At 30.7% G+C, this 15,802-nt stretch overlaps 2 protein-coding genes across 4 annotated transcripts; one reads left to right on the top strand and one right to left on the bottom strand.

Moving 5' to 3' along the window:
* The first annotated feature begins 5,153 nt into the window (after positions 1 to 5,153).
* Positions 5,154 to 8,017, top strand: LOC113865831 (carotenoid cleavage dioxygenase 8 homolog B, chloroplastic). Its single transcript, XM_027500605.1, has 6 exons — positions 5,154 to 5,453; positions 6,040 to 6,783; positions 7,075 to 7,268; positions 7,374 to 7,563; positions 7,663 to 7,765; positions 7,872 to 8,017. The coding sequence occupies exons 1-6, from the start codon at positions 5,154 to 5,156 to the stop codon at positions 8,015 to 8,017; spliced, it is 1,677 nt and encodes a 558-aa protein (XP_027356406.1).
* Positions 8,018 to 8,249: 232 nt separating this feature from the next.
* On the bottom strand, positions 8,250 to 13,425 carry LOC113865654 (probable transcriptional regulatory protein At2g25830). Of its 3 annotated transcripts, none has more exons than XM_027500357.1 (8): positions 13,285 to 13,425; positions 13,018 to 13,132; positions 12,803 to 12,954; positions 12,586 to 12,647; positions 12,096 to 12,252; positions 10,883 to 11,160; positions 10,161 to 10,281; positions 8,250 to 8,982 (listed from the first exon to the last, which is right to left on the bottom strand). In XM_027500357.1, exons 2-8 carry the CDS (start codon positions 13,094 to 13,096, stop codon positions 8,890 to 8,892), a joined length of 942 nt encoding a protein of 313 aa, XP_027356158.1. In that variant the 5' UTR covers positions 13,097 to 13,132; positions 13,285 to 13,425; the 3' UTR covers positions 8,250 to 8,889. The 3 variants fall into 3 exon arrangements, with proteins under 3 accessions (XP_027356158.1, XP_027356156.1, XP_027356157.1); XM_027500355.1 differs by having other exon boundaries at positions 12,096 to 12,291; positions 12,803 to 12,942; XM_027500356.1 differs by having other exon boundaries at positions 12,803 to 12,942.
* Positions 13,426 to 15,802: the final 2,377 nt, after the last annotated feature.

Raw genomic sequence — 15,802 nt, 5'->3', positions numbered from 1 at the left:
TATTCTTAGAGTTCATCAATGGGTCTCATGTAATTACAGACATTGTTTGAGGGTAAGAAAACTTGTACTGCGCATAAATCAAATCAAATGGGTCAAATTTATTGTACCTTAAAAAAAAATGGGGTCATTTGACTCACTATTATAGCTGTTTATTAAATGATGTGAAAAAGAAAACAAGTTAATCATCAAATTAATTTATTAAGATTATTTTTTCATTTTGTTAAGTAATGAATAACATATATTAGTTACTACAGATACCAAAGTCACTTGCACATGGTTCAAAAACTTATAACAAAGCCTTCAAATAAATAATATAAAAGTTCCTTTCATCTAATCATAGAAAGAGAAATTAAAGCCCAGCACTTTAGTTCTCAATTAAAAATAAAACCTCAATTGAATCTTCCCAAAGACTATCTCAGTATTCCTAACTTTATGTTTAAATATTATATTATTCTTACCCAACCATAGTTACCAAATTAACCTATAGCAAATTACGCATAATTTTTCATTAATCTTTTATCGTACAAGAGTTTCTTTTTATAATATGTTACCAGCTGAAATATGTTTCATATAGACTGAAATATATTAAAATAAAAGCTCAACGGCATATAAAATCAAAGAGTTTATTTCAATAACTATTAAATATAAATTAAGTAAAAAGTTCAGATTAAATTTAAGAGTTTTTAGACTTACATAATAAACTGGATTATAAACAACAACATTGCATCGCGTATAGAATTGCCCCCTTATGAAAACGTTTAGCCTAAGCATATATAATGATTATAAAAATGGCAAGTTAATGAAATATGGTAGAATTAAGATGCACTTTAGTTTGTTTTGTGCGATGCAAAGTGTTAATTGATTTAAGGATTGTTGACATGAAAGAAGATTGAGTGGCCAACATGCGGACCCAGATTGCACAACCATGCAGGTCAACCTATAAACTAAATATATTTTTGTACTAAATGGCGAGTGGCAAATGAGAGTTTCCACTTTCCTAAAGGGGTATGAACTATGTAACAAATTAACATTGGTCATCAACACTAAATAATAGAACAAAATATTCAGATAATGAAAAAGTGGTGTGTATTATACATCATTCATGGAAAACATCATTATTTCCTCTGCTATTGAAATGCCCCAACGACCGGTGCACCTCTTAAGTTATTTCACCTCCACTTTGGACGGCAATATATATATTCCGTTTCCCAATTCATGATCATCGTGTTGTGCTATTATTTCTTCATCTCTCTTTCTTTAGCTGTCAACTTATTTTCTTGTTTCTTATATGATTTCACATTTTTGTTTTAATTACAACAATTAAATCATTAAATTTGTAAGATTAATTCGAAATGAGTTTAAGAGTGTTTTTTGCATAGTTATTTGAATGTAATATCTCTATCAATCAAATTAGCCAAGACAGCAATGGATATGATAATGTTTCCTATAGCTACCTTGTCTAACGGAATACCCAGCTGAAATCTATAGCCTATCACTATACAAATAAATAGGTGTCAAAGTAATTAGAGTTGTAAAGATGTCAAATTTTCTTTAATTACGAACAGCACAAACATAATTACATGTTTGATTTTGAAACGATTAGATTCTATGTTAATTATGCATAAAGACAAACGTGGTGGGTTTTGGTACGATCAAATTTTAAGGTCAAGGAAGGAATTGATGCACTTTGCATAACATGCACGATCTGAAGGTGACATGCCATCCTACGATCACAAACTATCGATTTGATTATGGAGAAGGAATCATTAGCTGTGAATTAACCAGTAAATCCCAAAATAAGTACTCCAGAAGCACCACGTTAATTATTATTTGAATACTTATTTCACTTAACTGGTAGAAAACACAGTATATCTTACAATTAGTTCATTCCTCCTTCTATGCTTCAAGCGTTGATTTCTTAATCCTCCAACTGGGAAAATACACTTTTTCTCCCCTCGATCAAAATACAACATTTTATATTCTAGTTTTTGAAAAAATACAAGTCTCGTATATCATATATATGCTATCTTTTCTTGTGTATGATTTTTGTCTAAATTTATTTTAAGAAACATTACTGAGGTGTTTGATTTGTAATCCACCGTCTACTTTCATTACTTTTTGTTTTCAATGTTTTTTACTTAAAAAATAACAAATAAAAACAATTTCCTAGATTTATGTAAAGTACTGTTATAGTTACTTGAGTTAATTTAGTTGGTAAATTCTAAGATAAAACTTAAGTTCTTTTTAATGTTATTTTTAATTAAAATTAAAGTTTTATTTTGATAATATATCAAATTTTAATCCGTAAATTATCAAAATAAAATTTTAATTTTAATTAAAAAATATCTACAATACTTTTATTAAATTTTATCCTAAATTATAGGACGACTCAGCCATATTTTTTGCTCAATCCAGTCTTGGGCCAAAATCTCATCAATTTTCATATCACCCACAAAACTCGACCTATAATCCCTAAGTGCATTTACTACTAATCAACTCAGGTGATTTGTAGCAATTAAGTTGATACTTCCCCTTATCTAAATAAATTTACATAACTTACGAGTGGCTATGAAGAGGGATCATATATGGAATAAGGCCTCTTTACCCATTAATTTGACGTTTGAGACTTGATTAAAATAGCTCACCCAATTCTTAATAGGGTAAAGCTTAGTATGAATAAGAACATTGCGTGAGTGTAAATTCTAATGCAATTTGCCCCCTTTCATTTTATTTTCCATCTCTTTCTTATATATCAAATTCCTATGAATTTTTGTCATGAATCGTTCCAATGTTGATTATTGCCTCTATTTTAGAAAACAGTACAATCTTATATGAATATGGGTTACCTATTTCGTGATAGATCCAAAAAAAATTAGGCCCGAAAACTGAAGACTACATGTATAATTAAGAATAAAATTTTTTAATTTCCATGTAAGAATCTTTTATGCGTTTCTAAGCTTATTTGAATCATAAAAAGTTAATAAATTTTGTGTTTGATTCACATAATTTTAAGGAAACAAAATCTTATTTTTATTAATTAAAAAATATAAAAATTTCAAAAATAAACTCAAACAAACATGTACTTATTTTATTAAATTTGTATACAAAATGGATGACTTCAAAATAATAATAATAATAATCGCCGCTAATTACTTTAGTTTAATAATCATAGAAATATTTGTCCAACAAACTTACAAATATAGAACTTATAATTTATTATCCTCTTGCGTACAAGTTTCATAATCTTTTTCCTAAATTTTTGTTTGCAATAATAAGAAATTATAAATCATTTAATTATATTTAATATGTGATTTTTTTCTATTTGAGTTTTATTTTTATAATTTAAAAAAATATTTGTAAACTCCAATTAGTGATTAAAATCATATAATTTTAAAGGATTGAAAATAAATAAAAAAGAATATATAGCCAATAATCAAGAAGTTGTTAAGTGTTTATTTTGTTCTTTTTTAAAAGGCTATATTCCACTAAATACGAAAAACAAGAAACTAATAGAAACCAAAGGCATGTATAATCTATAATGAATCATAATAGTTACTTTTATTATGTCTCATAAATTTTTCGAAAAACGATATCATATAGATTAAGAAGTTAATCTATTAACTGGTTAAAGATGTTCGTAAATCAATCTAATTAATGTAAATTATAAAAATTAAATTAAAAAGATAAAAATAAAAAATATTAAAAAATAAATATAAAAAATAATTTTCATTATATTAAATTGGAGTTTAGATTTAATTTTAAAATTGACCCTCAATCCAAATTAAATTCATACATCCATGTATCATTTTTTATGAAATTATCATATTACCTATATTTATATAAATAGATTTTATAAAATTATGATACCATTTTTAATTTATTATCCTATCATCTAAATTACGTTTTATTATTTTAATATTTTATGACTTTATTAGCCATTCATTATTCTAAGCTAAAATGTTTTTAATCAATGTAGATAGAGTCCGATTAGATATTAACTAAATCAAAAATTATTTTAGTTTTGTATTTACAATGGAGCAAAAAAAAATTAAATAAAGACCTATTTAATAACATTCTACGAGAGAGAGAAAAAAACTCTTTGAAAGCCATTTCTAACTAAATCAATGTGGTATAAAATTTAATAGACAAAGAGTGGTTTAAAACTTTTATTCTCACAAAGAATCTTTTTAATACTTCTAATTAAAGAAAATTATCGTACTAAGAACTAAATTTCTGAATAAAGGTAACAATAACTTTATAATCCCCTTCCACGTGAAACTCTTATTTTATATTTAAATTGGATATATATATATATATATTACTTAAAACCGATTATTTAAACAGAATCATGAATGCCCACTCTTGATTATTTATTCACGCAATTCACGTTTTATCAATTAGGGTTCGATCTAATAAAAAAGGTTTATATTCTTTAGAAACTGCCTATTATAAACTTTTAAAATTTGTAGATCTCGGGTACCTAAAATCTACAATAAATCCTAACTATGAAGTTAATGTAAATGAACTTATTCAAAATAGTAAAAGAAAATTATTACCTTTTTTGTAAGTTTAGAAAATCTGAAGCTCATTACTAAGTTGAAAATACCTTTGTTGTTCAAATTGAAAACTAGTTTAAAGAACAAATAATATTATAAAAAATATTATACAAATTTTTATGTAAATTATATAACTCTTTATAATATATTAAAATTTTAATTTATATTTTTACAACTTTTTTTTCTTTTTATCTCTTTTTTTCTAACACTTTATTCATCTCACATTTTTGCTTTAATTTCTTCTCTTGACCTATTTTAAACCTGAAAAATAAATATAAATAATATTTTTCCTAACTTTTCCCTCTCTCTGTTCTTGATGAAATTAATAAAAGATTAATCATAATTAAATTTATAGGAGTAAGGGCTGGAGAAAAGAACAAGCCATGTCTCGTAGTGAAAAGGATTTCCACCAATCCAAGATTCCCACAAAGCAAGCACAGCATCTAAAATTACATGTTCACAGATCAATTCATGTCCCAACACTCTCCTATAAATATTGCATCACTCATCACTCATCACTTCAAACCAAACACACCTTCCATTTTCCTCTTATTTCTACGCTCTCCTCTCTCTCCAAATCCACAAGACTCCATTTCCATGGCTTTCACAGCCTCACCTTCTATAAGAAATTCCATTTCATGGCCAACTATGGTTGCTTCTGATAACATCAAAGACAGGTTTTCATTTCAAAACAAAAGCATCTTCATAGGCCAGCGCAATATTAGAGACTTAACTCTTGCAAATGTTGCAAGTCCATTACCTATGATTGCTCCACCACCACCGGAGGAACGGCCAGGGACCACCGGCGGCCGCCACCACCATGTTGCATGGACTAGTATTCAACAAGAGAGATGGGAAGGAGAGTTGCTTGTTCAGGGACAAATACCACTATGGCTGGTAAGTCCTCATGATCATATTTAATGGTCATGAATTATCTATCATATACACATGTTTATGCATAATTATAAAGATTAACATGCAATAATCATTACTTAAATCTTATAACCTTGCACTTCACTCTCGTATAAACTACAAAACAAAGTGAAAAACAAGAGGAAATCTTCTTTTCGCAAAAGAAAAACCTGTTTTATTTTATTTTATTTTTCCTCTTGGGGCTACACCGTTCATTGTAAAATACAAATAAAATAAAATAATAAAGCTATTGATATCCTTCGCGAAATATATCGTACCCCCTATCACGTGTCAGAATGAAAAACCAATAAGGTATATTTTAACTAATTAAAAAAATAATAAAGTCGGTGTCAAAATCATTTTAATTTTAATCTTTGAATATTTATACTCATCATGAATTGGTATATTCTACGATACCAGATACACACGACGTGCGTCATCAAGTCCATCATTTTCGTTTGCTACGATAAATATTTATATATAACATGTATAGATCTGCATAATTAAAATGTACAGCTAGATCATCTGAATAAATAAACAAAAACAAATAAATATGAATAATTACATGCAGAAAGGAACGTACCTAAGGAATGGGCCAGGCATGTGGCACATAGGTAACTACAACTTCAGGCACCTCTTCGACGGTTACGCCACCCTCGTCAAGCTCCACTTCGAGAACGGCCGATTGATCGCCGGCCACCGGCAAGTCGAATCTCAGGCCTACCAAGCCGCAAAGAAGAACCAGAAAATCTGTTACCGTGAATTCTCCGAAGTGCCTAAGGCAGCGAACTTCTTGGCCTACGTGGGAGAACTTGCAAGCTTGTTCTCCGGCGCTTCACTCACCGACAATGCGAACACCGGCGTGGTGAAGCTCGGCGACGGGAGGGTGGTTTGTTTGACGGAGACTCAAAAAGGGTCGATACTGATAGAGCCTGAGACGTTGGACACGATTGGGAAATTTGAGTATAGTGATTCGTTGGGGGGTCTTATTCACTCTGCACACCCCATTGTGACGGATAAGGAGTTTTTGACTTTGTTACCTGATTTAGTGAAACCAGGGTATTTGGTGGTGAGGATGGAACCTGGCACCAATGAGAGAAGGGTTATTGGGCGGGTCAATTGTCGGGGCGGCCCAGCACCCGGTTGGGTCCATTCTTTCCCCGTTACTCAACATTATGTTATTGTGCCTGAAATGCCGTTGAGGTACTGTGCTCAGAATTTGCTCAAGGCTGAACCCACACCCTTGTACAAGTTTGAGTGGCACCCTCAGTCCAAAGCGTTTATGCATGTTATGTGCAAGACTAGTGGAAAGATTGTAAGTAACCTAGTTGCTTATATCTTTAATATCATTTTTTTGTGTGTTATTCTGTGTTTAAAATTTGAGTATTACTTCGATAACTAATATATTATAGGTTGGCATTAGACATCGACACTCACCAAAGAATGGTACTAATAATATCTAATATTGTATTTGAGATTTATCTATATATGATATATTGATATGCTGTGTTTTGGTGATTAATTTTCTGTGTGTGTGAACTTTAATGATTTTGTTAATCAGTGATAGATGTGTGTATAATTGATTTTTGGTTGTGTGATTTGGAAGGTGGCAAGTGTGGAAGTGCCTCTCTTTGTTACTTTCCATTTCATAAATGCATATGAGGAGGAAGATGAAGATGGGAGGGTGAAGGCAATTATTGCTGACTGTTGTGAGCACAATTCAGATACTGCCATTCTTGATAAGCTTAGGTTGCAGAACCTTCGCTCATTTAATGGCGAGGATGTTCTACCAGATGCTAGGTATTTGATATTTACATTATCTTAGTATTTCCTCCGGAAAGGTCATTTATATATGTGAATGAAAATAATCTAAAAGCATAGTTTGTTGAATATTTTGATCAACAGGGTTGGTCGGTTCAGAATACCACTAGATGGAAGTCCATATGGAACATTAGAAGCAGCATTGGACCCAAATGAACATGGTAGAGGGACAGATATGTGCAGCATAAACCCTAATTATTTAGGAAAGAAATACAGATATGCCTATGCTTGTGGAGCAAAGCGCCCTTGTAACTTTCCCAACACCCTCACCAAGGTTTTATTTATATTTCAAGTTTTATAAATTTATGTCCGGAATATCTTTGGTTACCTATATATATATTTGGTTAAAGGTGGTTTGATATGCAATATGCAGATTGATTTTGAATTGAAAAAGGCAAAGAACTGGCATGAAGAAGGTTCTGTGCCCTCAGAACCACTCTTTGTGGCACGACCAGGAGCAACAGAGGAAGATGATGGTTAGAACTCTTATAATTCAAGCCTGTGCTAGCCTTTTGTCAGCTCCTTCTTGTTCATTACATTTGGTCTATATATAGCTTCTAACCTTACTTTCTCTCATGGCAGGCGTGGTTATTTCCATAGTCAGTGAGAAAAATGGAGAAGGATTTGCTTTGTTGTTAGATGGTTCCACCTTTGAAGAGATTGCTAGGGCCAAGTTCCCTTATGGACTTCCATATGGGTTGCATGGATGCTGGGTACCAAAAGAGTAACAGTATGGCTAATGACTGTGCTATAAAACCAAATCTTCTCAAAAGAAACTACTCAAGCATTACACCTGTACAATATATTATGCAACAAAATACTATGAGCTCACGTAGATAGTGATCCATGATGTACGTACGTGAATGATAAATTACGTAGCAATTACGGACTTCGTCTTTCCTTCAGCATTCGTACACTGTACTTATGTATTAATCAATGAGTAATTTCAATTCTTCTCAGATCTATGACTACCATCCTTATTCAAAATAAGATCGTTTTACACATAATCCAAAAGTATATTGTTAAAACATTAAGTGCTGCGCCATCACCTGACCATGTTTTATTAGTAAGAACATAAATCAGCCAGGGAATGATGTTTGGAACATAAGAGTTTTCTGGACTACTCGGATAAGGCATCTCACGAAACTTGATACCCAGATTCAAGACAAACCAATTTGGTTTTAGCAATTGGACAGTTTTGTCATTTCAAAGAAACATCCAGAATGCGCCATATTTATAACTAGAAACCAACTCTTCTGCATGGTCTGACTTGTAATGGTTATTGCCTTCCTAGGTTGCTTTCGTATAAAAGACGCATCTTAACAAAACTTATTATTATTGGACTTTGTCTGTTTGTCTTGTAAGACGACCTCCCAGAAAGATGCCTCTGGCCACCCTCACCAAAAAATAAAATAAAAAATCAGACACGACCGTGCATGTGTCAGATCTACAAACTTTCTCAGCTGAGGAATCCCCAATTATTTTTTGAACCCCCTATGAATTTTGCAAATAGATCAGGTACATAATGTGATGTAAACTCCCAGTGTCGAAGAATAACCTTGAGTTGTCCGCTGAATAGCATTTAAAGATATATAGATGACTATTTCTGATCAATATAAACAGCATCAACATCGTCAAGCTCAAGTAATTTGCTCATGAGTTCCTTGTTCAAGTCCATAGCCTCATCGTCTACCTGGAAAATCAAGAGTAACTCAAACAGGTTTCTCCTGGCCCCATTGTTTTCTAATTAAAAAGAAGGAATAGGCAATCCCTTTTTATATAGAAAAAGTAGTAGAATAACTTTCCAAAGTAGAATGTAGACGTTAAATACTTTTATAATCATCATCAACATACAACAAAGACATGCTCAAACAGTTGATGGGATGAACAATCTCATCCTCACAAAGTATGAAAAGGGCTTGAGGTTGATTTGATTGCCTTGGGATTTGTCTATTCACAACATGAGTTCAAGGCTACAAGTAATGAATTCTGAAACTGGACAAGAGAAAGAGAATGCAGATTTCTCAAGCCTCAAGTGGAACGACTTCCATTTGACCAGAGAATGTAGATAACTAATAATCATGAACAAATAAAAGCTACAATGCAAGCATAATATTGGTATCCATGGAGAAGCATAATATTGGTATCCATGGAGTCGGCCATTTTCCCTGCCTCCACAAACTTGAATTAAAGGATAGAGTAGCACTGTTGTTTAGATGCATTAGTTAGTTTACACATGCCAAAAATGCAAAGGCTGTGCCATCTACAGCCAATTCAGAGGATTAGGGCGGTAAGCAATTTACATCACCATTTCTTTCTTTAAAAAATATTCAGGAAATCCAAATAGTTCTTTACTATTTTCAATTAAATTCTGAACTTCTCATAAAATGAAACTTTGATAACCTTTTGGCTAATCCTCAACTCAAGAATGTACCATCACTAATGCTCCAGTTGGCTAATAGTTGGGGGCAGGGGAGATGAATGTAAAGATTTAAATTTTTCTTTCCCTCTATCCAAACAGATCAGAAATGAAGGCCCAGGACAAAAATAGGGGTGGTTTATATAACGTGAATCCAGAAACAATTGTTAGAAACACTATTCATACTCTTCAAGAGTTCAAGAAAGCTTCCTGAAAAGGAAATGTGTGTCTACAAATGGAAAGCTGTAAAAATGCAATACATCCAGAAAAACATAAAAGTGAGTCATGAAAAGACAATTCCCAATGTCATTTTACAAAATTGTACTTACACCTTTAGCAGGCTTGCTTGATGAAATTTGTATGCTATGTAAAACCAAAAGGAGAGAAGGAAGAAAAGAAAAACGAAAATCCAAGAAATGAAACAGCATATGCAATAGCCAACAGAAACAAACCTGAACAGTGGTAGTTGGAAGAAGCTCAGAACCATTGTCAGGCTCAAAATCTATGCCCTCCTCCCGCAGCTTAGATAGTATAGATGAATAGTTATCTGAAGAACCTACAATTTTATAATACCTGACAAAATGAAATAAAATCAATTCTAGTAGGCAAACTACAATGTTTTGCCCTCCACTCATTGTTGTGAAGCTGTAACCGAATAGAACAGTAAAGGTTGGAATATGTTACAGCTACCAAAAGTTTGGGTTTCAATGCAGATAATCAACTTCCACAGTTATGCATAAAGTTCATTACTCAAATCAAAGGGTATTATGAAGCTTGGGTTGGTGTTGGAGCTCTCTCAATTATAGATAATGTGTTTCGTCCATGTATGTTGATTGTGGACCACACATAAATTCAATCTAAGATTGTACAACAGACCACTCAAGTCAGCTACATTATGCAGTAATGCTTTTGCTCAGACTAGCATTGTATTCTTCAATAATTGGTAAGAGTGGTTTTGATTTTATTTTTATTTTTTTTTAGTAAAATATATGATTTCATCATATTTGGTTCCAGGTTTCCTGCACCAAGACCAAGTAAATGCCCCAGAAGGCCGGGACTACTATTTTGAAGACAGAGGAAAGAGACAAGAATAAAAATGTCATAAATCTTTTCATATGAAGACAAGAAATTTGATTGAAACTAAGAAACACAATAATAAAAATCAGAGCATTACCTTTCTGACCTATCCTCTTCAGTGTCATCTTCATAAGTTGGAGGTTCAATTACATCCTCAGCTCCAGCATCTAAAGCAATGGTAAGCAGCTGATCTTTGTCAGCATTGGTGACTTTAACATTTACTACCCGAACACGTCTAAACTTAAACGTTACAGATCCAGAATCCGCCATCTTTCCACCATAGTCTTTTAACACTTCTCTAATCTTTGCCACAGAACGATGTACCTTATCAGTCGATACCTCAACCACCATACTAACTCCACCATAACCATAAACCTGAGGGGTAAATGCAGTAGGACAAGAATTAAATATAAATCAACAGGAAAAAACCACTGGGTGAGAGAGGTACTTAGCACCCAAGGATAGGCCCAAACAAATAAGTGATCCATTCCCAGGCAGCTGGGCTGGGTCCCATCTATTAACTAGAACCATTTACCCAATTGAATCCATTTTTTCCCCTGCACCCAAAACTGTTTTACCTAATTCCTGTTTAAATCTTACAGCTAAGAATTGAGCAAATAATAATAGCAAACAAATTTTGTCCTTAAAACCGTTAAATATCTCAATCTGCCAAATATAATGATTGTTTGGATAACCAGGATGAATCATTTTAAGAAAAATGTATTCTGGAATAATTAGTAATGAAGTAATAATTTGTGGAAGATTGATTATTATTTTCAGGAATGTTGGCCAAAATTAACTTTGTGAGAAAAAATGCAACAAGTAAAATTGTTTTCTTAGTAGCTAATCCTTTTCTAAAACAGGTAAAGATTTTAATTTATGATTACAAGTGAGGATCGGTTGTAAACTGATTTTGCCCATACATCCATGTACAAAAGTAATAAAATTACTTACACTCAGCCCAAACAGATATTTGAGATGTTAAGGTACCATAATTAATAATGGCAGTGGAACCTGAAAGTTATTTGCAATATCCAATTGTCCAGAATGGATTTGGTTTCTTTCCTTTACCTTCAAAGCATGCCAGTGTCATTTTAAATAGAGGAAAAACAAACTACTTCTATGTAACATTGGTGAACTCCTAGTAATGGTGTGTATCTACACAAGAATGTTTATGTTTCTCTCTCAAAACATGACACTGCATTGTTCTTTAGAAAGAGGAGATAATCAAAATCTGTCCACAATGAAGTTCTACATCACAAACATATGTTTCCCTTTAGCAATCAAATTATAAGTAGTTTTCTACCAACCTCATAGATTTTCTCGATGTAAGCCTCTTGTCCTTTTTCAGAAGCTCTCTTGATGTTGCGCTCAACAATATCTTTAGGCACATCAAGCTCCTTGGCTTTCTCAAGTACAGCAGCCAAAACTGAATTGGATGTAATATTTGGACCACCTTTCTTTACACTGCCATTCAGCATGATGAATGTCATGCACATTAAGTTTCTTTAATAAAGAAAATGAAGATGTTAACAAACTCCTCTAGTTTGAACCAATATGGATTACAGAATAGATAAATGTTAAATTTCAGGAAAATCAGGCATCAATCCTGCACGCAGTAAAGAAAAACCTAAAAAAGATAAAGGATGAGCACGCAATTTATTTGCATCATTAAAGCTTGGGCATTAGAAGTTTGAATTTCTAAATACCCTTGTCACCTCAAAATAACTTTGTACCATTAGTAACAGTGATATAACCGATGCAACATAAAAGCTACTTGTTAGATAAGGAAGAACATACGCAGACACAACTTCCTTTCCAATCCTTGAGTATAGTTTTGCCTTCTTTGCATCTTGGGCTTCCTGTTCCAATAACAGTTAATATCAAACTAACTAGAGCAGTAGTTGGGATATTTGAGATATGGGGTTAGAATAAATGAAACATGTCACAAAACTTTCATCAAATAGGTAGCATGCAATGCATACCCAAACAAATTAAAAGAGAAATTAAGAATGACCTTTCTCCCAGCAATTTTGCTGGAACGCCTTCCCATACAAAGAGGAGTGGAAGTCCATATTTTTCTCACTCGACACTTATCAGCGAAGGTTCTATTTGTATCCAACGATAAGCTCTTGAGCAGCGAAGTAGTATAATTCCCTGAATCAGAAACTCGTCATGAATTACCAAAATGCAATTGCAATAGAGAGAGAGAGAGAGAGAGAGAGAGAGTACCGCGAAGAAAGAGAGAAGATGATAGCGAAACCCGAGTTGTAAAAGTATGAAGCTGAAGCACTGCTCTTAACGCTCTCATCGTTTTATTTCCCGCCCTAAAACCGTGTTACTGCAACTGCAATTTATATTTAGTTCCCTCTTGCTTATTAAAAATAAAATCATATGTTAGCAACAGAATTGCCCCTTTCATCAACGTGTGATTCCTAGCTTTATGTATGAAAAATATACTGTTAAAAAACATTATATATTAAAGGTGGTTGCATTTACTTCAATGATAATCTTTAATCCATCTAAATTCATCTTAGAGTGCATGCAGCCTTGGGAGAATGAGTTCCTATTCCTTGTCTTTCTCAAATGCCTTTAGTTTCTGTTTCCAATTTAACAGGGACCATAAACCGACAAATGGATTCACAGTGCAATCAAAAGTAATATTTTCAAAAGGAATAAAAGATTGAGAGAGAGATATTAATATATTAAATATGAGTGTGATGGTAATTACAATCAGTCAATTTACCTTTTCCTCATAAACCATCAGAATATGTGATGCTGACCCTAAATTTGTAAGACTTTCTTTTTAGGAATTAAAAAAGTAATAAAAAATAATTTTGAATTTTTCTTCTTTATTCAAATGATTAATAAGTTCATCAAAAACACTCATTAGTCGTTTTTTAACTTGGTAAAACAAAAAGTTAAGAATAGGAAAATCCTACCATACTTCTTTAATTGAAGGGATTTCGATGTCTACTTTAATTAAACTGCAAACAAATATTATTATATTATATCACGTTTATATTTTAATACATAAAATACTTACAAAATAAAAGAATTGTAAAAACTGTAGTTTTAAAAAGGTTTCAAACTTGAAATGTGTATTAAGGTATAATATTGAGAACCTATGATAATTAAAAATCAATTAATTTAATTAACAATTATATCGTTAATTTATAGTGAATGAAATGCAAAATGTAGATTATGAAATATTCTCAATTTGAGTAAGGAAAAAGTCTTTAGACTACTTTGTTTTTATTTATATAAAGATTAATATATTTCTAAAAAAATAAGACTTATAAAAAAATCATTATAAAAAGAATCAAATAATTTTAAAGTATAATATTAAATAAATACAGTTATTACAAAATAAGTAACGTAATTAAAGATTGAGTTATTAACTTATTATGATTAAATATTAAAATAAAAACTAAAATATAAATTGCAAAAAAAAATTCGATTTGATTGAAAAAAAAATGGTCCTACACTATGTCAAAAGAAAATATTAAAATGTAGATTAAAAAAATCGATAGACGGTAAAATCATCTTACTTGAAAAGTTAAAATAATAATAAGAGAAATTTTATATATTGAAGTTTCACATTACTTGTGTGTGATAATAAGAGCCCCACTAATTAATAGTAGTCAATTTATTTATTGATATCTCATAATATTTATTGAAAAATGTTAGTCATTAAAAAATTTAAATTATATAAACTTCTTAATTTATTTTTTTTATAAAAGTATACGTACCTTTTAATAAGAAATTAGTGACTAATATATAATTATATATATCTTATTTAAAAGAATTTGTTTGTTAAAAGATTATCCACTTAGCCGAGTGGATCCAAATCCACATAGCTCGTAGACTAATGGGCTTTAATATGTGAGTATGATTTTTGCTTTTCGTTGGGTTTATATTTTCGGTCGTCAATATGAAAATGAACAGCCTACCATGTCGTAAATCAAATTCCGACATGACCAAAAAATATATATTATGATAAATTTTAAGCAAATTTAATACTTTAATTCTATTATTCTTTTATTGAGTTTTACCTTTTAATTTTTATTATCCCGTTATTTATCATTCCAGCACAAATTACAAGTAAACTTCTAAAGAAGTATTTGTAAAAAAATATTTTTCAATAACTAAATTAACACATTAAGTTACATAAATAAAAGACCTATTAAAAAATAAAGGAATATATATTAATTTGAATTTATAAAAATATATTTTTTATTTTTTACTTATAAGTATTTACTTAAAATAATTATAAAACAAGATTAAAATTAAATAAAAACAAATAAAAAATTAGATAATTAAATTATTAATTTTATCTAACTTTTATTTGTCTCTTTTTGTTTTCCTTTTTCACAGTTTCAGACCAAAATAAAGAAATAAAGAAACTTTGGAATTGAGGTATTCAAAACAAAACTACATGTTAAATTTTAAGCCACGTGTAATTAAAAAACAAAAGTGAAAAACTTACGTGATACATATTATAAATTTTATCTGTTTAACTTAAGTTAAAAAAATAGTCGACATTAAAAAAATATGATTTAGAACATGTTTAATTTCTATTTTAAAAACAATTTTTGTTTTTAAAAATATAATATATATTTGTACTATATTTTATTTTTTAAAATAAAAAACTTTTTTTAAAATAGAAATCAAATATACTCTTAGTATTTTTTTACCTATTTATATAAAATTCATTCTTAACATTTTTGCCGGACCTAAAATCAATCTAAGCATACGTTACATTAAATTGGCTCAGATTTGCCCAAAAGATTTTCGGTATGATTTTTATTTTATTTTATTTTTCATAAAACATTACCATTATTTTTAAAATATTCGTTTAATCTTTCCAATAACTTTTTCCTTTGTTTAGAAATCACTGATTAAACTATAATATTTTGATTATCTTAACATAAGACAATTTAATTAAGTATATTTAAAATCTATAGTCTCTATTTAATTAATAAACCAAGTTTTTTTCCACCTTCTGTATACAGAT

This window comes from Abrus precatorius, unplaced genomic scaffold (genome assembly GCF_003935025.1).
Source record: "Abrus precatorius isolate BTA unplaced genomic scaffold, Abrus_2018 Scaffold4, whole genome shotgun sequence".
NCBI lineage: Eukaryota > Viridiplantae > Streptophyta > Magnoliopsida > Fabales > Fabaceae > Abrus > Abrus precatorius.
This window is presented reverse-complemented; position numbering and strand designations above follow the sequence as displayed.

Coding starts and splice junctions, on each gene's coding strand:
- LOC113865831 (XM_027500605.1), top strand. CDS start 5,154: ATGGCTTTCACAGCCTCACCTTCTATAAGAAATTCCATTTCATGGCCA. Junction 6,784..7,074: donor GCAAGACTAGTGGAAAGATT/GTAAGTAACCTA, acceptor GTGATTTGGAAG/GTGGCAAGTGTGGAAGTGCC. Junction 7,564..7,662: donor TTCCCAACACCCTCACCAAG/GTTTTATTTATA, acceptor TGCAATATGCAG/ATTGATTTTGAATTGAAAAA.
- LOC113865654 (XM_027500355.1), bottom strand. CDS start 13,096: ATGAGAGCGTTAAGAGCAGTGCTTCAGCTTCATACTTTTACAACTCGG. Junction 11,161..12,095: donor ACATCGAGAAAATCTATGAG/GTTGGTAGAAAA, acceptor TTTACCCCTCAG/GTTTATGGTTATGGTGGAGT. Junction 8,983..10,160: donor TTCCAACTACCACTGTTCAG/GTTTGTTTCTGT, acceptor TTGATTTTCCAG/GTAGACGATGAGGCTATGGA.